General features: G+C 44.1%; 2 protein-coding genes across 13 annotated transcripts in view; both read right to left on the bottom strand.

The window, feature by feature from the left end:
* Positions 1 to 23,992, bottom strand: part of LOC121537745 (E3 ubiquitin-protein ligase UBR4-like) — a 126,731-nt gene extending 102,739 nt beyond the window's left edge. For all 12 annotated transcript variants that reach the window (XM_045207276.1, XM_045207279.1, XM_045207278.1 and 9 more), the window contains exons 1-12: positions 23,862 to 23,992; positions 20,187 to 20,284; positions 19,289 to 19,392; positions 15,862 to 15,991; positions 8,299 to 8,438; positions 7,821 to 8,065; positions 7,210 to 7,334; positions 5,018 to 5,142; positions 4,033 to 4,283; positions 3,667 to 3,775; positions 2,450 to 2,587; positions 1,115 to 1,232 (exon numbers count right to left, since the gene is read on the bottom strand). In XM_045207276.1, the coding sequence (XP_045063211.1) occupies positions 1,115 to 1,232; positions 2,450 to 2,587; positions 3,667 to 3,775; positions 4,033 to 4,283; positions 5,018 to 5,142; positions 7,210 to 7,334; positions 7,821 to 8,065; positions 8,299 to 8,438; positions 15,862 to 15,991; positions 19,289 to 19,392; positions 20,187 to 20,284; positions 23,862 to 23,986 (1,708 nt within the window). In that variant the 5' untranslated portion in view covers positions 23,987 to 23,992. The remainder of the gene's footprint in view (positions 1 to 1,114; positions 1,233 to 2,449; positions 2,588 to 3,666; positions 3,776 to 4,032; positions 4,284 to 5,017; positions 5,143 to 7,209; positions 7,335 to 7,820; positions 8,066 to 8,298; positions 8,439 to 15,861; positions 15,992 to 19,288; positions 19,393 to 20,186; positions 20,285 to 23,861) is intronic.
* A 513-nt stretch (positions 23,993 to 24,505) lies between these two features.
* Positions 24,506 to 27,545, bottom strand: part of LOC121537746 (ER membrane protein complex subunit 1) — a 27,661-nt gene continuing 24,621 nt past the window's right edge. Inside the window, exons 20-23 of the mRNA XM_041845356.1 lie at positions 26,906 to 27,116; positions 26,149 to 26,233; positions 25,777 to 25,906; positions 24,506 to 25,604 (exon numbers count right to left, since the gene is read on the bottom strand). Of these exons, the coding sequence (XP_041701290.1) occupies positions 25,425 to 25,604; positions 25,777 to 25,906; positions 26,149 to 26,233; positions 26,906 to 27,116 (606 nt within the window). The 3' untranslated portion in view covers positions 24,506 to 25,424. The remainder of the gene's footprint in view (positions 25,605 to 25,776; positions 25,907 to 26,148; positions 26,234 to 26,905; positions 27,117 to 27,545) is intronic.

The raw sequence follows: 27,545 nt of genomic DNA, 5'->3' as shown, positions 1-27,545 counted from the left end.
GTATAACACTGCTATAGTGGGTGGAGATGGTCCTGTGTGGCTCAGTTGGTAAGAGCATGGCGCTAGTAACACCAAGGTCGTGGGTTTGATTTCCGCTGGGGCCACGTACACAAAAAATGTCTGCACTCACTGTCCTGTAAGTTGCATTGGATAAGTGTCTGCTAAATGGGCATACATCATTATTAGCCATATACTCTAGTTGGGTGTGGGATTCTGTCCTAGTTGTCATACATCCGCCTTCTGACCAGTGGAGGCCGGTGTCCCTTTAATACCGAGGGGACGTGGTCACTGTAACACACTTCATAACATTCCATCTATTCCATTCCGGCCATTACAGTGAGCCCATCCTCCTGTTTAAAAAGTGACACCAGCCTCCACTGACCTACCTGCTGTGTCTACCCTGCGGCTGCGGCTGCTACTGCTACTTCCCCCTGTGGTGATTCTACAACGTCCTGCAGCGCACAACAACTGCCTGAACACATTCTTGACTCTCCTCAGGCCTGACGCTAGCCCAGACACACAGTTAAAAAACAAACACACACAAAAAAAACAGCTTTCAAAAAAAAAAAGGTAACACACACCGTCAGACACAGCAGCTGTCACACAGCATTACACTTCTAGAACACTTTCAAAAAAAGGTTATCAGATCTGGCAGACGAGACCACTTCCATCTACTCTCTGCCTAATCTCTTTAAAATACACAGCATCTCTGATTTATGTATGTGGTTGGCGTCAAAGTTTTTACAATGTATATGACGACTTGGGAGCGCTCTCAGCCCTCGTGATAGGAAATGAGAAGGAAGTGATGCGGTCCTTTGTGACGCGGGGGAGTGGAGAGAAAGAGAGAGAGAGCGAGCGAGAGCGAGAGAGAGAAAGAGAGCGAGCGAGCGAGCGAGAGAAAGAGAGCGAGAGAGAGAAAGAGAGCGAGAGAGAGAGAGAGAGAGAGACAGAGACAGACAGAGAGAGAGAGCGACAGAGCGAGAGACAGAGAGAGGGAGAGAGAAAGAGCGAGCGAGCGAGAGAGAGAGAAAGAGAGAGCGAGCGAGCGAGCGAGAGAGAGAGAAAGAGAGAGCGAGCGAGCAACAGAGAGAGGGATGAGGGGATAGGGCAGTACCTTGGCTGCTGTCCTCCTCTGTGCTGCTGAAGTCGTCTTCATAGTAGGTGTTGGAGTCTGTGGAGGCACTGGCGTCACTGCTGACAGAGCCTTTCCTCTGGCGCTGCAGCACACAGGCCTGGAGGGGAGGGGGGGGGTGCAACACGTCAAGACAGGCATTATTCAGGCCAGGCGCTTATACCTTTTTCAAAGCCTGCTGTATTAGAAGCAGGGATAGAAATGGAGGATTTGTCAAAAACTGAGTGGCAGATTGTAATAATTATTTACTGGAGGAGAAAACAGACTCAGATCAAGTGTCATAGAGGAAGAGCGGTTTCCATGTCACATACAGACTATACCAGATTAAAAGTGTGGTTACCACATGATGCCCGCATGGCAGGCCTATGAGGACCAGCTGAGACCATACGGTAGTGGCCTGGCTGGTTTAGTGGTAATGCCCCTGCCTCCAGCATACATCTATGGTGGTGAATCTGGCCTACTGTCTGCCCTTTGAAACAACCTCTATTTTCCCAACTGTCATCCTCTCTGTTACATCAAAATATATATATTTTTAATATACTCAACAAAAATATTTAAAAAACACAACATTCAACAATTTCAAAGATTTTTACTGAGTTACAGTTCATAGAAGGAAATCAGTCAATTTAAATAAATTCATTAGGACCTAATCTATGTATTTCACATGACTGGGCAGGGGTGGAGCCATGGGTGGGCCACGGGGCAGCCAGGCCCAGCCAATCAGAATGAGTATTTCCCCACGAAAGGCCATTATTACAGACAGAAATACTCCTCAGTTTCGTCAGCTGTCAGGGTGGCAGGTGAAGAAGCCAGATGTGGAGGTCCTGGGCTGGCGTGGTTACACGTGGTCTGCGGTTGTGAGGCCGGTTGGACGTACTGACAAATTCTCTAAAACGATGTTGGAGGCGGCTTATGGTTGAGAAATGAACATTAAATTCTCTGGCAACAGCTCTGGTGGACATTCCTGCAGTCAGCGTACCAATTGCATGCTCCCTCAAAACTTGAGACATCTGTGGCATTGTGTTGTGTGACAAAACTGCACATTTTAGAGTGGCCTTTTATTGTCCCCAGCACAAGGTGCACCTGTGTAATGATCATGCTGTATAATCAGCTTCTTGATATACCACACCTGTCAAGTGGATGGATTATCTTGGCAAAGGAGAAATGTTCACTAACAGGGATGTAAACAAATTTGTGCACAACATTTGAGAGAAATAAGCTTTTTGTGCATATGGAAAAACATGGGACCAACACTTCACATGTTGCGTTTATATTTTTGTTCAGTATATATAATTTTAAAACAGTTTTGGTAAATACCTTCTTGTATGATGTGGAGAGCAGGTTGAACAGCAGGTTGGTAAGGGGAACAGAGTCTAGGAGTCTCTGCACCCTCTGGATGGAGGTGCTCTGGGCCATGATGTTGAGCTCTGCTGGGGGCCCGTCACTTGCCCAACCCTGGGGAGAGAGGGAGGGAGAGAGGAGAAGGAAGGAGGGGGAGAGAGGGGGGGTGGGAGGGAGGGGAACAGAGGGGGAGGGAGGAACAGAGGGGGAGGGGGGAACAGACGGGGAGGAGGAACAGAGGGGGAGGGAGAGCGGTACAGAAGGGGGAGACGAGGGGGAACAGAGGGGGAGGGAGAGCGGTACAGAAGGGGGAGACAGAGAGAGGGGGGACAGAGAGAGGGGAAGAGGGGGGACAGAGGGAGACGGAGAGAGGGGGACAGAAGGAGACGGAGAGAGGGAGACGGAGAGAGGGGGACAGAGGGAGACGGAGAGAGGGGGACAGAGAGAGGGAGGGGGACAGAGAGAGGGGGACAGAGAGAGGGAGGGGGACAGAGAGAGGGGGACAGAGAGAGGGAGGGGGACAGAGAGAGGGGGACAGAGAGAGGGAGGGGGACAGAGAGAGGGGGACAGAGAGAGGGAGGGGGACAGAGAGAGGGGGACAGAGAGAGGGGGACAGAGAGAGGGGGACAGAGAGAGGGGGACAGAGGGAGACGGAGAGAGGGACAGGGGAGACAGAGAGGGGAGACAGAGAGAGGGGGAGACAGAGAGAGAGAGAGAGACAGAGAGGGAGACAGAGAGAGAGAGGGAGACAGAGAGAGAGGGAGACAGAGAGAGAGAGGGAGACAGAGAGAGAGGGAGACAGAGAGAGAGGGAGACAGAGAGAGAGGGAGACAGAGAGAGGGGGAGACAGAGAGAGGGGGAGACAGAGAGAGAGGGAGACAGAGAGAGGGGGAGACAGAGAGAGGGGGAGACAGAGGGCTGGAGCTTCACTGGGTCTCAAGCATAAGAATCATCATCAATTATGAAAATAATGATTGATCCATGTATGGTGTGGGCTGGATTTTTATTGATAAATCATATTTTTCATATATCATTAATCGATCAAAGGGTATATATATATATATATATATATATATATCTGGTTGTTAGCCTGAGAACACATTTTCAAAATATTTGTGTCCCAGTTCGATAAGAAACGTTGTGTCCATGTAACCGTCCTATAAGCATCAGTGGAGAGAGTGTTTGTTACTTACTGCACTGACCCGGTGCAGAGCCTCCACCTGCAGGTCCTGGAACAGGGAGGTAAGCAGCTTGATGGCGTGGTTAGCCAGGATCACCGACAGGACACCAAAGCCTTGGTGTCTGAGGCGAGAGAACAGCGAGAACAGCAAACAGACGTTTTCATTGGTCTTTTGATTTGGTACTTTCAGGTCCAAAGTTTTGAAAATAAAAGTATATTCTCAAATAGTTATATATTGCTTGGAAAATGTAGACAGTTTAAAAGGTAGGATCGTTAGTTGTCACTTTATGTTAATTTCATGGAGATTGTTGTACGCAATCTTTACCATTAACCATTTATCAGCACAACAACGGTGAAAAACTACAAGAGCGCCACCCACCCTTTGGCAGGGCCCAGTTTAGGGGACCCGGCGCCGTCCTTGGTGCGGGATGCGATGTCTCGGACCCTGAGGGCGGCCAGAGGGTCCTTCTCCTTGCCCTTGTCGGCCAGGGCTGTGGGACTCAGGTTCAGTATCAGGTACAAGCTGTTCAGCAGACACCACGCGCCCAGCAGCTGGAAGTTCTGGTAATGCTCTCCTCCAGCTCTGCGAGAGCTGCTGATTGCTTGGCCGATCATTTCATAAATGTCCAGCTGTTTCAAAAACACACAGAGCCAATGAGAAATTAGCTCAATCAAAAGCAACCAAGAGAGAAGAATGTGTTTCCTGATATCCTATTTATTGGAGTAGAGGATTGGGGTGCACTGATGCAATCATTTTTTTCAGATGAGTACCGTATCAGTCTGATACAGAGTACTACAGTTACCATCGGTGCACCCAGTGGTGTAAGTACGTATGTATATATATATATATATATATATATATATATATATATATATATATATATATATATATATATATATATATATATTAGCTATGACTGACCAGGTGGAAGCTATGTTCCCTTATTGATTGATTAAAGAAGGATTTTTAAGCCTTGAGACATGGATTGTGTATGTGTGCCATTCAGAGGGTGAATGGGCAAGACAAAAAATGTAAGTGCCCTTTGTACGGGGTATGGTAGTAGGTGCCAGACGCACCGGTTTGTGTAAAAAATTTGCAACGCTGCTGGGTTTTTCACGCTCAACAGTTTCCTGTGTGTATCAAGAATGGTCCACCACCCAAAGGACATCCAGCCAACTTGACACAACTTTGGGAAGCATTGGAGTCAACATGGGGCCAGCATCCCTGTGGAACGCTTTCGACACCTTGTAGAGTCCATGCCCCCAACGAATTGAGGCCGTCCTGAGGGCAAAAAGGGGTTGAAACCCAATATTAGGAAAGTGTTCTTAATATTTTGTACACTCATATATATATATATACTTACACATTTCTGTACGATGGTAGCGGCGTCATTTTCATAGTCCTCCTCTTTGGTGCCGGTGGAGGCTGTGCGGAGCTGCAGGCCACTGCCAACCTGCAGGATGGCCATGCAAGTGGCAACGCTCACGCCTGGAGGAGAGGAGGAGCGCCGCATTAGTATTACAGATACAGTCAGTCAATGATGGAGGCAGCAACCATGATTAGGAGGTAGGAGCAGGAGAAGTCAAAACCAAAGTAAAACATATCTCCACTAAATAAATGATTTCCAGACTAAAATCATTGTACAAAACTCATGATTAAGCCCAGTCAGAAGAATATTGATTTTCAGCTTGTAGTGCTGAGCGATTAACCGAAATGTCGGTCATTTTCCGGTTTTTAAACAACTAATTGACCGACGTGTGTTCAATTACTTAAATTCCATTTAGCGTTTGTTAATTTTTTCAGCTCAATGCGCAGTTTCTCTAGAGACTAATCAGATCAAGCCCGAACTGTGCGATGTATTAGGGAGTTGTAGTTTCCAACAGGCCGATAATCTACACTGTTCAGCACAGAAAATGTTGTAATTAACTACAATGACCATAATTCATTGCGCCTACGTGTCCGGTCTGCGTGGGGCAGAAGAGATGGAAGACGTGTGATGGAGAGGAATAAGAGGGCAGTTACTTCGCATCTCTACCTGAAAATACATGATCCAAGTAATAATATAATAATAATAATAATAATAATAATAATAATAATAATAAGCCATTTAGCAGACGCTTTTATCCAAAGCGACTTACAGTCATGTGTGCATAAATTTTTTTTAGTGTATGGGTGGTCCCCGGGGATCGAACCCACTACCTTTGCGTTACAAGCGCCGTGCTCTACCAGCTGAACTACAGAGGACCACAAGTGATTGATAGTTGGTATTCAGCAGTCATAAAAGTATGCCTTATTTACTTTGAAGAACTACTAAAATAGTGATGTTGAGATGACTTGGAATTAATTAATAAAGTAATCAAATAAAACAAATGTAATGTACACAACAACTGGAATAGTAATTTGAATATCTGATGGTTAATAAGTGGGCTCCCGAGTGGCGCAGCGGTCTAAGGCACTGCGTCTCAGCGGTCTAAGGCACTGCGTCTCAGCGGTCTAAGGCACTGAATCTCAGCGGTCTAAGGCACTGCGTCTCAGCGGTCTAAGGCACTGCATCTCAGCGGTCTGAGGCACCGCATCTCAGCGGTCTGAGGCACCGCATCTCAGCGGTCTGAGGCACCGCATCTCAGCGGTCTAAGGCACTGCATCTCAGCGGTCTAAGGCACTGCATCTCAGCGGTCTAAGGCACTGCATCTCAGCGGTCTAAGGCACTGCATCTCAGCGGTCTAAGGCACTGCATCTCAGTGGTCTAAGGCACTGCATCTCAGCGGTCTAAGGCACTGCATCTCAGCGGTCTAAGGCACTGCATCTCAGCGGTCTAAGGCACTGCATCTCAGCGGTCTAAGGCACTGCCTCTCAGCGGTCTAAGGCACTACATCTCAGCGGTCTGAGGCACTGCGTCTCAGCGGTCTAAGGCACTGCGTCTCAGCGCTCTAAGGCACTGCCTCTCAGCGGTCTGAGGCACTGCCTCTCAGCGGTCTAAGGCACTACATCTCAGCGGTCTGAGGCACTGCGTCTCAGCGGTCTAAGGCACTGCGTCTCAGCGGTCTAAGGCACTGCATCTCAGTGCTTGAGGCGTCACTACAGACCCCCTGGTTCGATTCCAGGCTGTATCACAACCGGCCGTGATTGGGAGTCCCATAGGGCGGCGCACAATTGGCCCAGCGTCGCCCGGGTTTGGCCGGGGTAGGCCGTCATTGTAAATAAGAATTTGTTCTTAACTGACTTGCCTAGTTAAATAAAGGTAAAATTAAAAAAATAAGCAGTAATGGGCAGTCACTACCATCATGGGACTTTTATTGATATTATATTTTTATTCTGTGTTGTTACAGCATTCAACCCACATTAATGCATAGGGCATTTAATGTTCAAAAAAATTATAGATATCCGTGATAATCCGTTTATAACCTTACCGAAACTACATCAGAAAGCACTAAATCGCTCAGCACTATCAGCTTGAAAAGTTGACTTGACTATACTCTGCCATTAAACAGGGACAGTACGCTACTATACATGTCCAAACCAGAGATGGAACCCAACACTGAACCCATAACGTACCGGCGTAGAGACAGCTGAGGGCCAGGACAGTCATGTCCAGCAGTCTCCCAGGGGTCAGAGGCTCCAGGACGGGCAGGGACAGGGTGTCCAGGGCCATGGTCACATCTATCACCAGGGAGTGGAACCTGAGGTGGGGGGGGGGGACCAAGTCAGAGAGGTCACACACAATGTCAGCGACACCACAAAAAACACTGAGGTAAGCAGTGGCAGTGAGCCAGAAATATTGATGATGATGCGTGAATAACATGACAGATCAAAAAGAGAGAGCTAGAGAGCTCAGAGGGATACTGCCTCCCAATGCACATCAGCAGCTGGACACGGCATTAAATGATAAGTACAAGAACCAACTCGGAGCACTAATACATCAACAAAGTGGGTCCATATATGGGTCTCGGTCCAACTATACATAGACATGACAACTGACTTGAACGTATTTGTTCTATCACAACAACAAACCACTCATCCAAACGTATTGATCGCTATAGAGCGGCAATATCTTGGAGGACCAGAGAAATCTGTTATGTTAGACAAGTAGGTTTGTTGGCAAAGTTCTAGAAATACAAATCCCCAAAAATTCCAGAAACACTCCCCCCAAAATTCGCACAACCCACCCGTTGCGGACAGCGGTTGCGTCTCCGACGGTGGCGGGCATGATGAAGAAGGAGTTGGCTGAGACGGCGTCCTGGAACCGGTTGATATAGCGCAGGAAGTAAGGGAGGTTGAGGCAGACACGCAGCAACTTCTCTGACCCGCCCAGCTCCTGGAGACTGGACACGTTCTGGGACACGAAGGCATTCTTCATTTTGGCCTGGAAGGTCTGGTCTGTCGTGGCCTGGTCGTCACTCTCACTCTCCGCCTGAACAGGCAGCACAACAGTAAAAGACTGAATTACAAAACCCCCCTTTGTGTTTCAGAAGTGAAAATGCAAATACAAATTGACATGAAACGACCCCGTCGGTAAGTCGGAAATAAGATACAACTATACCTTCAAAATGCAAAGTGAATATAATCAAAGCTCATTGCTCCTAGTCTGGTCGATTGTCAATCCCCATCTTACAGTTCCTAGTCTGCTCTTCCTGTTACACTGACCTGTGTGTGTCCTGAGGGAGAGGCCAGCAGGGTGAGGTCAGGGTTGAACACAGAGGTCAGCTGGTTGAAGAAGTTCATCTGTACTTCCTTGTGTCGCAGCTCAGGGTTCACTGGAGACAGCACCTCCTTCTGGTCCTCCACTGAGAGAGGGGGAGACACAGGACAGAGTGAGACAGACCGGTAGAGACAGTATAAACAGAGACACACACATGCAGCTCAGGGAAAGGGCAACTCCTTCTAGGAGAGAAACAGAACACACGTAGACATGGACATAACAAAGACGGAAAAGAAAGAGACAGACTCAGAGACACACGAGAGACTCTAGTGTTCCACGGTATACCGAAACTTTGATACTACAACATGAAAAGCGGTTCGGTACTAGAATGTTTGTTACTTTCAGCACTTCTGTCAAATGGGGCTCAAGGATCAAAACAGGTCCGTCTTTCAGCGCAGCCGACGTCCGCCACGGAGCGCACCCTGCCTGCTCCACTTGCTCACTGCTAGCCTGCACTGGGAGTCTGGTCTGCATCATGTTAGCTCCCCACCCTGCCTGCTCCACTTGCTCACTGCTAGCCTGCACTGGAAGACTGGGCTAAATCATATGAGCTCCCCACTCACCATGCACAGAAGTTAACACAGTTAGTTGAATAATGCGACACGGCATGAAGAAATATTGAAACTGTTCATCACTGTTCGCAAAACAATGACCACACAGGCTAGAATAACTTCACAATGCAAAAAAGATACCGGTAGATTCCAGCTTTGTAGGCTACAGTGCCTTCAGAAAGTATTCACACCGCTTGACATTTTCCACATTTTGTTGTGTTACAGCCTGAATTTAAAAATGGATTAAATGTATATTTTGTGTCACTGGCCTACGCACAATACCCCATAATGTCCGTGGAATTTTGTTTGTTGTCAGAATGATGTATACAAATTAATTACAAATGAAAAGTTGAATGGTGGTGGCTGCATCATGTTATGGGTATGCTTGTCATCGGCAAGAAGTAGGGAGTTTTTTTTATTTTTATTATAAAAAGAAATGTAATACGGGCCTTCCGAGTGGCGCAGTGATAACATGCAAAACCATAACGCAAAATATGCTGTTTTCAAAGCCGATTGCCACCCATAACTTTATTCATTCACTTAAAATCAGTCTCCCTCACGTCTCTCCTTCAGCCAAATATGTATTGCCTCAGAGAACTGAGGGCTCCGACAGGCCGTAAATGATGTAATTACTGGTTAAAGAGACAGGGCACACTTTTATAAAAATAAGCTACTTCTATGCAAATGTTGTTGATGACTACAATAAAATAAATGCCACATGAAAGGGATACAGATTGTTTGTCAATCTGTAGCCACATTAAAAACAGCCAAAATCAAGCTCAATAACTCAATGCATGCACACAAACCTTTTGAATATGCATTCACCTGTATTGTGAATATTTTCTTAAATTTACCCAGTTTATCAAGAGATTTACCATTCAAATAAATTATTACGATTATGTTACGTAGTTAGATAGATTAAAACAAAAGTCAAATTGATTGTCTAATTGATTCATTAATGTATACATGGCTGTCTCTGAACATGTTTGACGTAAAACATTTAAAATCTAATGATATTGAACTGAAAAGATGCCCACCGATTGAACAGAGCAGTAGCTGAGTTTATCTGTTTGGATCGAGTGACATTCTATGACTTTGGCTAATATGATATTGAGTATCGTGATCCTAAACATGGTATCGAGGTCAAAATTCTGGTATCGTGACAACACTACAGGACACACAGGTCTACACACAGACAGACAGACACACAAATACAGAAAACACTGACAAGCACACACAGACACACAACCCTGTCCCTGGGCAGGGACCAATGACCATCCATGTGGGAATGTGCGAGGGCTAAATCCCTACTGACAGAAGCAGGGGAACAAAGCTCTCTTTCTGCCAGCACAGCCCAGCACTAGTCAAATAACACTGGTCCATAGACTGGTGATGAGACACTGTCTAGACCAATAGACTAGAGTATAGGATAGAACCCAATAAAGTCAAATAGAATATCTTCTAAATAACAGTATATAGGGCTCTATAAAATATTTCCCCCCCCCCGATTCCCCCCCTATTTTTTCAGGTTTCCGTAGAAAAAAAAAGAATAATCACACTTTTTTTTTTTTTATAGGAAAACACAATTTTATGTTCTAAGTCCACAACATAATGCTTAAACCGCATGAGGAGACCACTTTCGAGGTCTGGGAAAAATCTTAGAAATTTAGATTGTTGGGTGATTGTCATGTGATTGCAGAGTTTGCTAAACAAATGGCAACTGGATTGATGCAAATTATCATGATATCATTCTGCCAGGTAGGCATAGGCTACATTGTAGTTAAAGGGGCAGTTAAAATGTGATTTTCCTCTTTTTTTTTTTACACTGAGAGGTTGAAATAACACTCTGAAATTTTGAAAATTATTATGCCTTTTTTGTGTACGAGCGGTTTGGAAAAAAAATCCTGGAATTTCAGCCTGTTCAGGCAGGATGGAACTTTTGGCCCACATCATGACGTCACAATGTGATCTGATTACTATAGACCAATGACTGTTCATCTGGGTAAGGGGATGGGCTCTAGACCATCCAATCAGCTAATCAGGGCTGTGTATGAAAATATCTTCAAATTTGTTTCCTAACGCCCACACGATCAGACTGAGCATTTCAAGGGCCAAAAGGTGGATCAGGGAAATACATTTTTACAAAAATGAGTTATTTTCATAAAATGTACTAGACATACAGTGATGATTTAAAAATAAAAAATGTCAAAGACTGTATTTGGGCTATAACATTTAATTTAAAAGGTTTTTTGAAAAAGCCTTTCCATCTCTACCAGAAGAAGGTTATCATTAGCATTTTCACTAATGGCTACACAAAGTGGAGACATACCCGCGCACCACACAGACACAGACACAGACACAGACACAGACACAGACACAGACACAGACACAGACACAGACAGGGCCATTCCTGTGCCGTTTCAGAAAGTTGCAGGAAAATACAAAATCACTGATGCATTTTGTTCATGTCTTATGATTAGCTTTGGGCAAATGAATGCATTTGCTAGTAAAGTTCAATAAATTTTTGAATATTGTTGAATTCCGTTTTAATGTCTGGATTCCGCGATTCCGTCTGGGTTCTCCGCAACACCGATTTTATAGGGCCCTACATATACATGTTCATAGACTGATAAGACAAGGTCTAGACCACTAGCGCATGGGTAGTTTCATATTATACAACAATAGCTAGGTTTCCATCCAATCGGTGACAGATTACCATGCGAATATTCTTAAATATTAGGCATTTTCCCACCAGTGGTGTTTCTACCAAATGGACTTGTTGCAGATAAAAAATCAGTGCGTGACGACGTAGTGCACACAAAAGTCTAAGAGGTCTAAGGCACTGCATCGCAGTGCTAGCTGTGCCACTAGAGATCCTTGTTCGAATCCAGGCTCTGTCGTAGCCGGCCGCGACCGGGAGACCCATGGGGCGGCGCACAAATGGCCCTGCGTCGTCCAGGGTAGGGGGAGGGAATGGCCGGCAGGGATGTAGCTCAGTTGGTAGAGCATGGCGTTTGCAACGCCAGGGTTGTGGGTTCGATTCCCACAGGCATTTATAAAATGTTAACAAAACTTCCCGCATAAAAACTGTGGATGGAAACGTGGTTAGTGACAGGAAACTAAACTGTGGATGGAAACGTGGTTAGTGACAGGAAACTAAACTGTGGATGGAAACGTGGTTAGTGACAGGAAACTAAACTGTGGATGGAAACGTGGTTAGTGACAGGAAACTAAACTGTGGATGGAAACGTGGTTAGTGACAGGAAACTAAACTGTGGATGGAAACGTGGTTAGTGACAGGAAACTAAAGTGTGCAGCAATCAGTTATTTCATCCCCATGTTTTTTCCATCTCCCTAAGCTGACAGCTTGCCTCCCACAATGTTAACAATGTTTCAGCATAGCTCTGGGATTTCCGAGACAAAAGGCCTTGATACACTGGTCATTTTCTTAGGCAATATTGCAGAGCAATGTTGCTGGCAATAGAGTGGGGTATGAGACACTGGAGCAATGATGAGCAATGAGCACATGGACAACAATAATAGATTTTTTTATGAAGCATATTTTAACTTCAAACTCAATTTCCCCATTTATTTCCTATAGCTATAGCTTGTTGCTGCCTGTTTGCGTCCACATTTGTACTGGAATGTATTATCTAACAAAGAAGCAACAAAGAGGTCTCGCCGCTGCCCTGGGTATCCACTCAACCTCCTGCCAGTCAAGTCAAATGGCAACGCAAATATAAGGATGACTAGATTTAGAAAACGTTTTACTTCACAAATCTAAGCTAGGAATTATAAAATGTTATTCATCCAGCTAGTTAAAACATACAAAAAAACAAATCTAAAAACGAAAAACGAAAATGTAAAATCTACATGGCTAGCTCTGCGAATTAGCCTATTTGACTTAGCATGCGCGCCACCGTGGATACTTTCGGCAGTTAAACATGACAAACTGAACACGGTATGTACGTATTAACGTATCGTTATATAATATTGTAGTGGAGTAACATACGAGACACGAATGGCTAACATCTCACTCAAACATGGGAGTTGATTTTCTCTCGCTTCAGCTCAAAAAAACGGTCGCCATGTTTTCCAAAATATTTTGGAACAGCAGTCGGGAGGAGGCAAGATCAGGTCCAGATACACGCGTGTGAACAACAGGCAGAACCAATATAAAGTATTTTTCTTCTCTCAAAGTTGCCAGGATGTCACGTGTCCTACTTATCAGTACCCTCTTAACAACCTAAGCACTAGGAAACTTCTATTCGAGCAAATAAACCATTCAATTTTTTTGTAAACCAAATTCAACACTTTGACTTCCATACAAAAACTCCTTGCTTGGTGAGAGAGAAAAAACGCCCCCTGCTGGAGAAGAAGGACTCACACATTTCAGTTCATTACTATCGCTCCCCCCTTGGGCCAATCAGTGTAATTTAGTAAATGCCGGATCTCTATGGCAAGACGCTTCATTCCCCCAAGTTTAATCAAATAGGGCCAGTGCTGTCTGAGATACCGCGTGTGACTAACGTATGAACGGATGGATAGACGGCGGCCGATCCACAGTTCCCTCCCCAATTTCATCATGGGGAACAACTTAGCAATAAGTAGACTAGCACCATAGCCGTCTGGCCCTAACCCTGTTGAGTAGACTAGCACCATAGCTGTCTGGCCCTAACCCTGTTGAGTAGACTAGCACCATAGCTGTCTGGCCCTAACCCTGTTGAGTAGACTAGCACCATAGCTGTCTGGCCCTAACCCTGTTGAGTAGACTAGCACCATAGCTGTCTAACCCTAACCCTGTTGAGTAGACTAGCACCATAGCTGTCTAACCCTAACCCTGTTGAGTAGACTAGCACCATAGCTGTCTAACCCTAACCCTGTTGAGTAGACTAGCACCATAGCTGTCTAACCCTAACCCTGTTGAGTAGACTAGCACCATAGCTGTCTAACCCTAACCCTGTTGAGTAGACTAGCACCATAGCTGTCTAACCCTAACCCTGTTGAGTAGACTAGCACCATAGCTGTCTAACCCTAACCCTGTTGAGTAGACTAGCACCATAGCTGTCTAACCCTAACCCTGTTGAGTAGACTAGCACCATAGCTGTCTAACCCTAACCCTGTTGAGTAGACTAGCACCATAGCTGTCTAACCCTAACCCTGTTGAGTAGACTAGCACCATAGCTGTCTAACCCTAACCCTGTTGAGTAGACTAGCACCATAGCTGTCTAACCCTAACCCTGTTGAGTAGACTAGCACCATAGCTGTCTGGCCCTAGCCCTGTTGAGTAGACTAGCACCATAGCTGTCTAACCCTAACCCTGTTGAGTAGACTAGCACCATAGCTGTCTAACCCTAACCCTGTTGAGTAGACTAGCACCATAGCCGTCTGGCCCTAACCCTGTTGAGTAGACTAGCACCATAGCTGTCTAACCCTAACCCTGTTGAGTAGACTAGCACCATAGCTGTCTAACCCTAACCCTGTTGAGTAGACTAGCACCATAGCTGTCTAACCCTAACCCTGTTGAGTAGACTAGCACCATAGCTGTCTAACCCTAACCCTGTTGAGTAGACTAGCACCATAGCTGTCTAACCCTAACCCTGTTGAGTAGACTAGCACCATAGCTGTCTAACCCTAACCCTGTTGAGTAGACTAGCACCATAGCTGTCTAACCCTAACCCTGTTGAGTAGACTAGCACCATAGCTGTCTAACCCTAACCCTGTTGAGTAGACTAGCACCATAGCTGTCTAACCCTAACCCTGTTGAGTAGACTAGCACCATAGCTGTCTAACCCTAACCCTGTTGAGTAGACTAGCACCATAGCTGTCTAACCCCTAACCCTGTTGAGTAGACTAGCACCATAGCTGTCTAACCCTAACCCTGTTGAGTAGACTAGCACCATAGCTGTCTAACCCTAACCCTGTTGAGTAGACTAGCACCATAGCTGTCTAACCCTAACCCTGTTGAGTAGACTAGCACCATAGCTGTCTGGCCCTAACCCTGTTGAGTAGACTAGCACCATAGCTGTCTAACCCTAACCCTGTTGAGTAGACTAGCACCATAGCTGTCTAACCCTAACCCTGTTGAGTAGACTAGCACCATAGCCGTCTGGCCCCTAACCCTGTTGAGTAGACTAGCACCATAGCTGTCTAACCCTAACCCTGTTGAGTAGACTAGCACCATAGCTGTCTAACCCTAACCCTGTTGAGTAGACTAGCACCATAGCTGTCTGGCCCTAGCCCTGTTGAGTAGACTAGCACCATAGCTGTCTAACCCTAACCCTGTTGAGTAGACTAGCACCATAGCTGTCTAACCCTAACCCTGTTGAGTAGACTAGCACCATAGCTGTCTAACCCTAACCCTGTTGAGTAGACTAGCACCATAGCTGTCTAACCCTAACCCTGTTGAGTAGACTAGCACCATAGCTGTCTAACCCTAACCCTGTTGAGTAGACTAGCACCATAGCTGTCTAACCCTAACCCTGTTGAGTAGACTAGCACCATAGCTGTCTAACCCTAACCCTGTTGAGTAGACTAGCACCATAGCTGTCTAACCCTAACCCTGTTGGCGCCAAAAATGACTGAGCTCAGTCGCTTGCAAAGCATGACATCATATAATCCATTGGTTTGTTTACAAACATTGTCACCCTAACAATTGTATAGGCTATATTTTACATAATCCAACAACATAGGCAGAATAATAATAATAATAATAATAATAATAATAATAAACCATTTAGCAGACGCTTTTATCCAAAGCGACTTACAGTCATGTGTGCATAAATTTTTACGTATGGATGGTCCCGGGGATCGAACCCACTACCCTGGCGTTACAAGCGCCATGCTCTACCAGCTGAGCTACAGAGGACCACAGAATGAACTGATACTTATCTACTGAGTCTACCTTTAACAATGTTGATACAGTGAGATTGGATCTCAGCAAAGCAGAGGACTCACCGTCGGAGAGTGTCTTGACGGTCTGGGGCAGTTTGGCCGACTTCATCATGGCTGTGAAGGTGATGATCTCGGTCCTGTCCAGGCGGCTGCAGCCGGTACACAACCCCTTGATCAAGAGGATCAGGTGTTTCTGAAGAGAAGAGGGTGGAGAACAGGAAAATGGACAGTCTTACTGGGATGTGACCAGGACAACACAAGAATATCAGGATTTTGCAAAGGAATTAGGTGAGTTTCAATTATACACATCGCTTTCAGAAAGTTTTCACAACCGTTGACTTTTCCCCACATTGTTGTGTTAGAAAGTGGGATAAAAATGGATTTGCAATTTTTTGTAAATTATCTACACAAAATAATGTCAAAGTGGAAGAAATTTCTATTTGATTTAGTATAAAATGGAAAATAAAACAGTAATATATATTGATTAGATTAGTATTTGGCATTACAGTTGAGTGTTTCTGGGTCAATCTCTAATAGCTTTGCACACCTGGATTGTACAATATTTGCCCATTACTCTTTTTTTTTTTTTTTATGTGTCAAGCTCTGTCAAGTTGGTTGTTGATCATTGCTAGACAGCCATTTTCAAGTCTTGCCATAGGTTTTCAAGCCGATTGAAGTCAAAACTATAACTAGGCCACTCAGGAACATTCGATGTCGTCTTGGTAAGCAACTCCATTGTATATTTGGCCTTGTGTTTTAGGTTATTGTCCTGCTGAAAAGGTGAATTTGTCTCAGTGTCTGTTGTAAAACTGAACCAGGTCTTCTAGGATTTTGTGCTTAGCTCCATAACTTTTTTTTTTATCCTAAAAAAAACTCCCCAGTCCTTGCCGATGACAAGCATACCCATAACATGCGGTAACCACCATGCTTGAAAATACAGTGCATTCGGAAAGTATTCAGACCCCTTACCTTTTTCCACATTTTGTTACGTTACAGCCTTATTCTAAAATGGATCAAATAAAACATTTTCCTCATCTATCTAAACACAATACCCCATAATGACAAATCGAAAACAGTTTTTTATAATTTTTTGCTAATTTATAAAAAATTAAAAACAGACCCTTTGCTATGAGACTCGAAATTGAGCTCAGGTGCATCCTGTTTCCATTGATCATCCTTGAGATGTTTCTACAACTTGATTGGAGTCCACCTGTGGTAAATTCTATTGATTGGACATGATTTGGAAAGACGCACACCTGTCTATGTAAGGTCCCACAGTTGACAGTGCATGTCAGAGCAAAAACCAAGCCATGAGGTCGAAGGAATTGTCCGTAGAGCTCCAAGACAGGATTTGGTCGAGGCACAGATCTGGGGAAGGGTACCAAAACATTTCTGCAGCATTGAAGGTCCCCAAGAACACAGTGGCCTCCATCATTCTTCAATGGAAAAAGTTTGGAACCACCAAGACTCTTCCTAGAGCTGGCCGCCCGGCCAAACTGAGCAATCGGGGGAGAATGGCCTTGGTCAGGGAGGTGACCAAGAACCCGAGGGTCACTCTGACAGAGCTCTAGAGTTCCTCTGTGGAGATGGGAGAACCTTCCAGAAGGACAACCATCTCTGCAGCACTCCACCAATCAGGCCTTTATGGTAGAGTGGCCAGACGGAAGCCACTCCTTAGTAAAAGGCACATGACAGCCCGCTTGGAGTTTGCCAAAAGGCACCTAAAGACTCTCAGACCATGAGTAACAAGATTCTCTGGTCTGATGAAACCAAGATTGAACTATTTGGCCTGAATGCCAAGCATCACATCTGAAGGAAACCTGGCACCATCCCTACGGTGAAGCATGGTGGTGGCAGCATCATGCTGTGGGGATGTTTTTCAGCGGCAGGGACTGGGAGACGTCAGGATCGAGGGAAAGATGAACGGACCAAAGTACAGAGAGATCCTTGATGAAAACTTGCTCCAGAGCGCTCAGGACCTCAGACTGGAGCGAAGGTTCAACTTTTAACAGGACAACGACCCTAATCACACAGCCAAGACAACGTAGGAGTGGCTTCGGCACAAGTCTCTGAATGTCCTTGAGTGGCCCAGCCAGAGCCCGGACTTGAACCTGATCAAACATCTCTGGAGAGACCTGAAAATAGCTGTGCAGCGACGCTGCCCATCCAACCTGACAGAGCTTGAGGATCTGCAGAGAAGAATGGGAGAAACTCCCCAAATACAGGTGTGCCAAGCTTGAAGCGTCATACCCAAGAAGACTCGAGTCTGTAATCGCTGCCAAAGGTGCTTCAACAAAGTACTAAGTAAAGGGTCTGTATACTTATGTAAATGTCATAGTAAAATGTATTATATATATGCAAAAATAAACCAGTTTTCACTTTGTCATTATGGGGTATTATGCATAGATTGATGAGTAAAAAATGTATTTAACCAATTTTAGAATAAGGCTGTAACGTAACAAAATGTGGAAAAAGTCAAGGGGTCTGAATAATTTCCGAACATTTATTGTTTTAGAAACATTTCAAAGCATGCTCATCCGTTTTGTGTTTTGATGGTGTAATTTCAACAAACAAAAATATTTTGCCTAGTAAAAAAATCTGAGTGGCCGGAAGATTTTTAAAATCTACTTGACACAGTGGCTGGTGCACAAAAAAAGTAAATTTTAGGCCCTGGTATTGATCCACCATCCAAAGTGTAATTAATAACTTCACTATGCTCAAAGGCATATTCAAGGTCTACTTTTCTTATTTTTACCCATCAACCAGTAGGTGCCCTTCTTTGCGAACCATAGGAAAACCTCCCTGGTCTTTGTGGTTGAATGTGTGCTTGAAATTCACTGCTCGATTTAGGGACCTTACAGATAATTGTATCTGTAGGGTACAGAGACGGGGTAGTCATTTAAAAATCATGTTAAAAACTATTATTGCACACAGAGTAAAAGTCCATGCAACTTCTTATGTGACTTGTTAAGCACATTTTTAGTCCTGAACTAATTTAGGCTTGCCATAAAGGGGTTGAATACTTATTGACTGGAGACATTATCAGCTTTTAATTTTTTATTAATTTGTAAACATTTCAGAAATCTTAATTCCTTAATTTGACATTATGGGGTATTGTGTGTAGATCAGTGACACAAAATCTCAATTTAATCCATTTTTAAATTCAGGCTGTAACAACAAAAATGTGGAAAAAGTCAAGGGGTGTAAATACTTTCTGAAGGCACTGCATGGAGGAATTCCAGATTAAACAGGAACAAAATCACATCCCTGTTGCCTGTCTGTGGGAAAACAGACTAGATAAAATACACAGGGCAGGTTTAGATAAACGCAGTGGAGGATGGATAGCCTGCCTGATCCCAGATCTGTTTGCGCGGTCTTCCCAACTCTGGCGTGACCAATTGACTACAGGAGTTGGGAAAAACAGCACAAAACAGCTCTGGGAACAGGCTTGAGGATTGGACGGTCTATGCACTTCCACTTCTTCTCTCACCTGTGAGACGGCGCATGCTTCGTCGGGGTTCTCCAGCCGCAGCAGGGAGAACTCAATCAATACTTTACAGGCCGCTGCTACGGACAGCAACTGGTTTCTGGGGACTAGAGGACAGACGAGGGAAGACGACAGATTAGATTTCATATGAACTGCCTCGTGATCAAAAGATTTTGTATAAAATTGTAATGTACATGTATATACCTACAAGGCCATGAAGAACACAAACTAACACTAATGTAACTAGGCTAGGCAAAAAAGAAGCAGAGTGAGACAACATGCATGTGTGGTCTTCTAATTACTAATTCGCAGATACATTAGTAGCCAAATAAATAGGCCTGCAAGCAGAATTAGGCTACTGTATCGGATAAAGTAATCCTTTTACCCCCCCCCCAAAAAAAAAAAAAAAATAATAATAATAATATTATTTTGGAAAGTGCTTATCCCACTGGCTATAGGGTGAATGCACCAATTTGTAAGTCGCTCTGGATAAGAGCGTCTGCTAAATGACGTAAATGTGCCCTTGAGCAAGGCACTTAACCCTAATTGCTCCTGTAAATCGCTCTGGATAAGAGCGTCTGCTAAATGACTAAAATGTAAATGTATCCGCGTTACTATCAAATGTTTTTTTCTCTTTTCACAAAACAAAATACATGTACAAAGGAGTAGTAGTTAAATTAGTTAAAATGGTAGGTATTCAGGAAGTAGTTAAATGGTAGGTGTTCAGGAAATAGTTGAAGTAGTTAAATGGTAGGTATTCAGGAAGTAGTTAAATGGTAGGTATTCAGGAAGTAGTTAAATGGTAGGTATTCAGGAAGTAGTTAAAACGGTAGGTATTCAGGAAGTAGTTAAACTAGTCAAATGGGTAGTTATTGGGCGGTTAATGGGTAGCTGAACGTACTTTGTCCACAGACTGTGGTGATGTAATGTGCAGAGAGGGCCACGAAGGAGGAGTAGAATGGCTCATACTGTTTATCATGGTGTAGGATCTCAGATTCACTGCAACGACATGGGAAATGAGGAGGGAGGATCATTACAAAATACACAACAAATGCATTACAAAACTACAGTTCAAGACAAGTATATATAATGCTATGTCATGAATAAATACAGAACAAAATACAAGAATAAGTCAGCCAATGAGTAGCCTTAATAATGGGGGGGAAAACTCCCCCCAAAAAGTATGCAAAAAAAGTATGCATTACCACTTTAAGAATTATGCATTTTGTTAATAGGCCTACACAATGGCAATATGCATTGACATTCACACTAGTTTTACATTCTAAAATATGTCCGAATAATGTGGCCATTGCCTGACTAAATAGACAGCATGCTCCTGACACAAACACACTAAGGACGTCTGTCCATGTAGCTAGTCAGTCTCTTCATTTGAGAGGTTGAAGAGTTATTGAGGAGTTATTGTATCACGCTTTAAAATGAAAAAGCGACCCAAAAAAAACGGGTTCGCTTTTTAATGTAACGCCTTGTATGAAAAACCAAGTTGAAGCCAACAACTCCGTGTCGTCTTGCTCATAATAACCGCACGTGGTTTTACCGCAACATGTGCAACAGACTACAGCAAAACACATGTCAATTGAAATTGTGGGAAACAAACTAAGCAAATACATCTCTCGAGAAAACTGATCAGAAATGGAACAGTAGAACTTTAACAACAACAAAATGGCCTACCATAACTTCAATTACTTTTCAAGGACCAAAAGAGCCTAAAGAAAACGTCTGATTTTCAAGGTAGGCTATTCCATGATGACTGAATTGCATATGGCAAATATTCAAGCAAGACTTTAAATGTTTTAAATAGCTGGTTTGCATACCCATTCTTGCCTTAGCATTTACTGGTAGATATCAGCACTGGGAACATCTTGCCTACCACTCTACCCTTACCGCTGTCTGTCATCAGTAAACCGCTCCAAGCAAGCTGTTAGTGTGTGCAGCTCTCAATCTGCTTGACAGATTATCTATAGGCTACATGTGAGCAGCGCGCGTGTGATAACGAACGAACAGCTTCGGGAATCTTTTTTTCTTTTTTTTAATCAATTATATATCTTAGATTAAAAATAGCATTATGACAACATTTTTTTGTCCCACTGTTCCACTGACGGGGATGATCGACTGGCCCGGAGAGCTTCCAAAACCTCCCCAAGCCAGCGGGCAGCCCTGCATGTCAAGCCCTGAGGACTTATTTTGCTAGGACCCTACATGTTGTGGTTTAGAGTCCTGGGGGACCACCAGCCACAGGTCAAACTGATTCACATATCTGGTTGTATGTTTTGTTGTCACTTGAGTACAATGTTTTTTGTAGCTTCCATTTGTTTTCAAAAGTATCATGTCATGGACTGTCTGTCAGTCCTTGCATTCAGAGATGTGTCTATGAATTTGAGTGGTTGTATTTCTCCATCCCCCTCCCTGAGCTGAAGTGGCAGAGCTGCTATTGCACATACACTACATGCCCAAAAGTATGTGGACACCTGCTTGTCAGACCTCTCATTCCAAAATCATGGGCATTAATATGGAGTTGGTCCCCCCCATTTGCTGCTATAACAGCCTCCACTCTTCTGGGAAGGCTTTCCACTAGATGTTGGAACATTGCTGCGGAGACTTGCTTCCATTCAGCCGCAAGCGCATTAGTGAGTTCGGGCACTGATGTTGGGCGATTAGGCCTGGCTCGCAGTTGGATCCCAAAGGTGTTTGATGGGGTTGAGGTCAGGGCTCTGTAATTGTATACTGTAGCATTAAGATTTCCCTTCACTGGAACTAAGGGGCCAAGCCCAAACCATGAAAAACAGCCCTAGATTATTATTCTTCCTCCACCAAACTTTACAGTTGGCACTATGCATTCGGGCAGGTAGCGTTCTCCTGGCATCCGCCAAACCCGGATTCGACTGTTGGACTGCCAGACGGTGAAGCGTGATTCATCACTCCAGAGAAAGCTTTTCCACTGCTCCAGAGTCCAATGTGTGCGGCTGCTCGGCCACGGAAACCCATTTCATGAAGCTCCCGACGAAAGGTTATTGTGCTGACGTTGCGTCCAGAGGCAGTTTGGAACTCGGTAGTGAGTGTGGCAACCGAGGACAGATGATTCTTACACGCTACGCGCTTCAGCGGTCCTGTTCTTTGAGCTTGTGTGGTTTACCACTTCGCCGTTGTTGCTCCTAGACAACTTACAGTTGACCGGGGGCAGCTCTAGCAGGGCAGAAATTTGACAAACTGACTTGTTGGAAAGGTGGCATCCTATGACAGTGCCACGTTCAAAGTCACTGAGCTCTTCAGTGAGGCCATTCTACTGCCAATGTTTGTCTATGGAGATTGCGTGGCTGTGTGCTCGATTTTATACACCTGTCAGCAAAGAGTGTGGCTGAAATAGCAGAATCCACTAACTTGAAGGGGTATCCACATACTTTTGTATATATAGTGTATTTGATCTATCCAAACTCCAGTACACCTGATTCAACTACCCAAAGACTTGATGATTAGTTGACTAGTTGAATCAGTTCTGCTAGTGTTTGGATAGATCAAATATGTGCAACCGCAGCCCCACCACTTCAGCTCAGGGGCTGGAGAAATAACCACTCAAATTCAGACATCTCTGGATGGAAGGACTGAAACAGTCCATGACATTCTGAAATTCTGATACTTTTTAACAACATTTGAAGCTATAAAAACATTGTACTCAAATGACAAAAGCATACAACCTTGCTAGGCCTATCACTCTTTGGGTTATAATAGGGTGAGATAGTTGCACTAAACTCAGGCATTTATAAGCTATATTCTTCAAGAATCAATGGGTATCAATAACTGAAGCGACCGTTGATTGAACTGCAGGAAATATCCCAGATTGTGTAGCTGTTGAAAGCCCCTTGAGCTAACGTTACCTAACGTTAGCCAACTCGAACGGATCGGGGAGTGCAAAGTCGAATGTTGATCTTGAATACTTAGCTAGCTAACTTAACTAGCTAGCCCACATCAAATGACATTTGAAACGATCACATCAACAGCTGTCTGCTCGTGATGTTGACATATATAACTATTATCTAAAACATTCAAGAACAATAATGCCATCAGCAACATAATGACAAACAATTTACGCTCAAGTAACAGAACCACAGGCTAAGCTTTCGTTTTCGATTCTTACGAGGCTAGAAATGCTGGCTAGCTCGTCAGCTGTGGCTAACTAAAGCCTCAATTTAGCAAGCTAGTTAGCTAAGTGACAATGTTTGGCTTTAAAACTGGTTGTTGTATTGTCATGTAAATACGACAAACTCTTCAGAATTTATGGTTTTACAATTATGTTTACTTCAACGTAAGCTGCAGTATACAATGTCAGGGATGTTTTACCTAGCTAGCTAACATGGCTAGCACGTAACGCTACACACCCTATTCGGCCTGATGATGAAGCAGATTCCTTCTGGACATAGCTACTGTAGCTAGCACGCTATGCTAACACTATGCAAACCAGCTGAGTGAAGAAGCTAGCCAAGTTAGCAGGCTAGCTAGCTGTTATATGCAGCTCTTTCTCGTCAACAGAGCACTGCAATTCGCAGACAGGGACGATTTTTACCTGTTTATTATGGATCCTATGAGCTGAGGTAGCTCTTTCGTTTCAAAAGCTGTGTACGAAGCTGATAAAAGCGGCCGTACATCAGCAGCCCAGTCCGGTTCTCCATCTCCTCCACTCGACGCCATCTTGAGATTCCGTACTAGACAAGCGAGCGATACTTTCTCCAACAACCTCCCTTGAAAGGAAAGGGGTCGTCACTAGTTATCACAGCCACAAAGTCATAACCCCCGCCTATTCCTTCAATTTCTCTTTTCAAAATGTGATTTTAAACCAAACCTAAAACGATAACCTTAAGACACTGCCAACCTTATGCCTAACTCTAAGCTTAAATTAAGACCAAAAAGCAAATTGTTGTTTTCATGAATTTTTACTATCGCCAAATTTGACTTTGTGACCAAGGAAAGGGATACAAAATAACAGGTTGACATATAGATATTATAAATCAAAGCACTTTAAGTAAGGGCTATAGTAAACTACTACAATAAACTAACTAGTAAGGTAAATGATGTAGATAGGTGTAGAAAGGATAGAGAGAAGTAAAGTAAAGAAAGAGAATAAGTTGCTATTATTTATTTACAGCACAACCAAAGATCAGTAGTAGGCCTACTTTGTAAACCGCTAAAAATTGAATACAGACTTTCATAAATGGTAATAATCATTTTATTGAGGGTATTGGCGTTTTGGTGAAAATGTGTTGCACAAGCAGTTGTCTATTCTCCCCAATAGGAAAAAGGAATACTCTGAAGCGCCATACTAATAAATGTTTTTAAGACATAAATATACTGTACACAAACTATCGTTTACACAAAAGCCATGGGGGACAATATTAGTTAAGCTAAGTCATGTGAACACAAAACTTCCAGTGCATCAAAGAAAGACCAACAGTGCTGGCCTCGGAGGCAGACGATCCCAAAAACAAACCCCTCAGTACACCCGAACACCACCCACCCCACAGTTCCTTTTAACAAACATTATTAACAAAACATCTTGACCAACAAAAAAAGATTAAAAACCCAATTAAACAAAAGTAATCATCAAACCCCCCCCTGATTTGTACCACATTTAGTCATCTTAAATTAGGTCTAATCTTTAGACTTTTTAGTAATCGTTCACAGCTAAACAGTGTTCTAGAGCTTCAGTATAAGAACACTTGCTCTGAGATGCACCAAGTAATCATGGACTGCTCTTTCGTTGTGGTGAAAGAAAATGTAATTTCATAAAGTGTGATCATGAAAAGCACTTTACATTAAGCTATCCTAAGGGAGGTTATATAAATGGTTTATCAGTGGTTTAGTTAATTATTTGTTAAAATAATTAACTTTAAGGGGACATAACTCCCCTTAAAGGCTACCTCAATGTAAAGTGTCACCAAATAAATTATGCACATCGAAATGAACCTCTTCCGTTGAAAAAGAAAGATGGACCCCTCCCCCCCATCAATTTACACATTGGGGTGATTTTAAGCTGAGATCTCCAAATCGGCTTCAGCTCGTCCACCTCCATCGTCCGGGTTCATCCACGCAGCAATGGGGAGGTCAGAGTTGAAAGGCCTAAGTTGACTCTTTACCGCCAGGCCCGGTTGAGCAGTTTGACCTGTGCCAGACGTTTACTAATCATGGTGGCGAAGAACAGTGCGAACAGAACACTGCTGATCAGGACGTAATCATAGTCATCTTTCAGCACGTCAAACTGCTTGGAGGGGTACACTCTGGTTTGGTAGATGTCAAGACCGTACGCAACCACCTGTAACAAAACATATACATTTCCATGTTAAATATTGACCTACATTATAGTTGAATCTTAATTTAATCTACATTCGCTCTGCATTGTCAGTGTACCATTTCTTGGAAATACAGAAGTCAGTCCAGACTTGATACATTAGAAGATAGTGTTATAAAATGGCCTATAGACTCACCAGACATGTGGACTCCAGGCCAGAGGGGGCAGTGTAGATTCCTTTCACTCTTGATACGGTCTGATTGTAGTTGATGAACCACTCTGTGCGGATGGGCATCTCTGGGGCGTAGGGTATAAGATTCTCCTCACTGAAAATAAATGATAAACCAATTCTTACTTTCATCATTTCGTATAGTGACAAGGAACCAGTATTCCTCTCTAAACGGTCAGATAACGTTATAAACAACAGGGTCCTGTTCATTAGCGCACACCTTTGCAAAACGTTTTGCAACAGAAAATGAGCGTTTCTCGTTGGACCCTGTTTCAGTCAATTTTCTTCCATTTGGTGCCAAATGAACATGACCCAGGGGTATGTGTTGTTGGTACTAACCGGCTGTGTTCAGTGACGACCTCTGGTCTCCGTGGATCCAGGAACATCTTGGGGAGAGACAAGATGGCTCCTGATGGTAGCCCCACTTTGAGCAAGAAATATCCAGAGAAAAATGAGAGTTACGATACCGATAGATATGGTGCTGAAAGAGGGCATTAAACCCACTAAACTGGTACATGACACCAAAGAAAAATCTGCATAACTAAAGGTTTAGCAATAAAAAAATGAAACTGTGAACCATTAATGACTGTTATTAACAAATACTTAGTATCGTTGGTTACGGTATCCTTGTCTATTGTTTACGCAACGTTTTGCTATCTCTTTATTATTTCAACAATAAACAAAGTACTGAACCAGGAGGTGTCTGCTGGTGGTGCCCTTCCCAGTGAGCAACACCCACCCACCCAACCCTCCTTCCACCCACCAACCACTCTGTCCACCCACCCACCCCTCCATCTACCCAACCCTCCACCCACCCCTCCATCTAACCAACCCTCCATCTACCCACCCCTCCATTCATCCACCCACCACCTCCATTCATCCACCCACCCACCCCTCCATCTACCCACCCCTCCATTCATCCACGCACCCAACCCCTCCATCCACCCACCCAACCCTCCATTCACCCACCCAACCCTCCATTCACCCACCCACCCCTCCATCCACCCACCCACCCACCCCTCCATCCATCCACCCACCGACCCCTCCATCCATTCACCCAACCACCCCTACATCCATCCACCCCTCCCATACTGACCCAGGAGGTGTCTGGAGGTGATGCCCTTCTCAGTGAGCGTAGCCTCCATGGTGGTGATGGGAGATGGGAAGATGTAGGTCTGCTGTAGGACCTGGGGCAGGTAGGGTCTGTCCAGACTACTGAACACAGTACTGTTATACAGCTCTGTTCCTTCAAACAGCTCCAGCACACTGAACTCATTCCGCCTGGACTTGGTGTTCCAGTACTCATACTGGGGGGAGGGGGGAGAAAAGGCTGAGGGTTACTCAGTAGCTGGAAGGCAGTAGTTCATTAACATTTCTCTCACCACAGAAATGATCTTTGGAACACTTGTGACTGTAACTACTACTACTACTAGTGCTACTACTAGTGCTACTACTACTACTACTAGTGCTACTACTACTACTACTAGTGCTACTACTACTACTACTAGTGCTACTACTACTGCTACTACTACTACTAGTGCTACTACTACTAGTGCTACTACTACTACTACTACTACTACTACTACTACTACTACTACTACTACTACTACTACTACTACTACTACTACTACTGATGATGATGCTACTACTACTACTACTACTACTACTACTACTACTACTACTACTGATGATACTACTACTACTACTACTACTACTACTGATGACTGCTACTACTA

Source organism: Coregonus clupeaformis, chromosome 24, assembly GCF_020615455.1.
Source record: "Coregonus clupeaformis isolate EN_2021a chromosome 24, ASM2061545v1, whole genome shotgun sequence".
Taxonomy (NCBI): Eukaryota; Metazoa; Chordata; class Actinopteri; order Salmoniformes; family Salmonidae; genus Coregonus; species Coregonus clupeaformis.
Note: the sequence above shows the minus strand (reverse complement) of the source record. Positions and strands in the feature narration are given on the sequence as shown.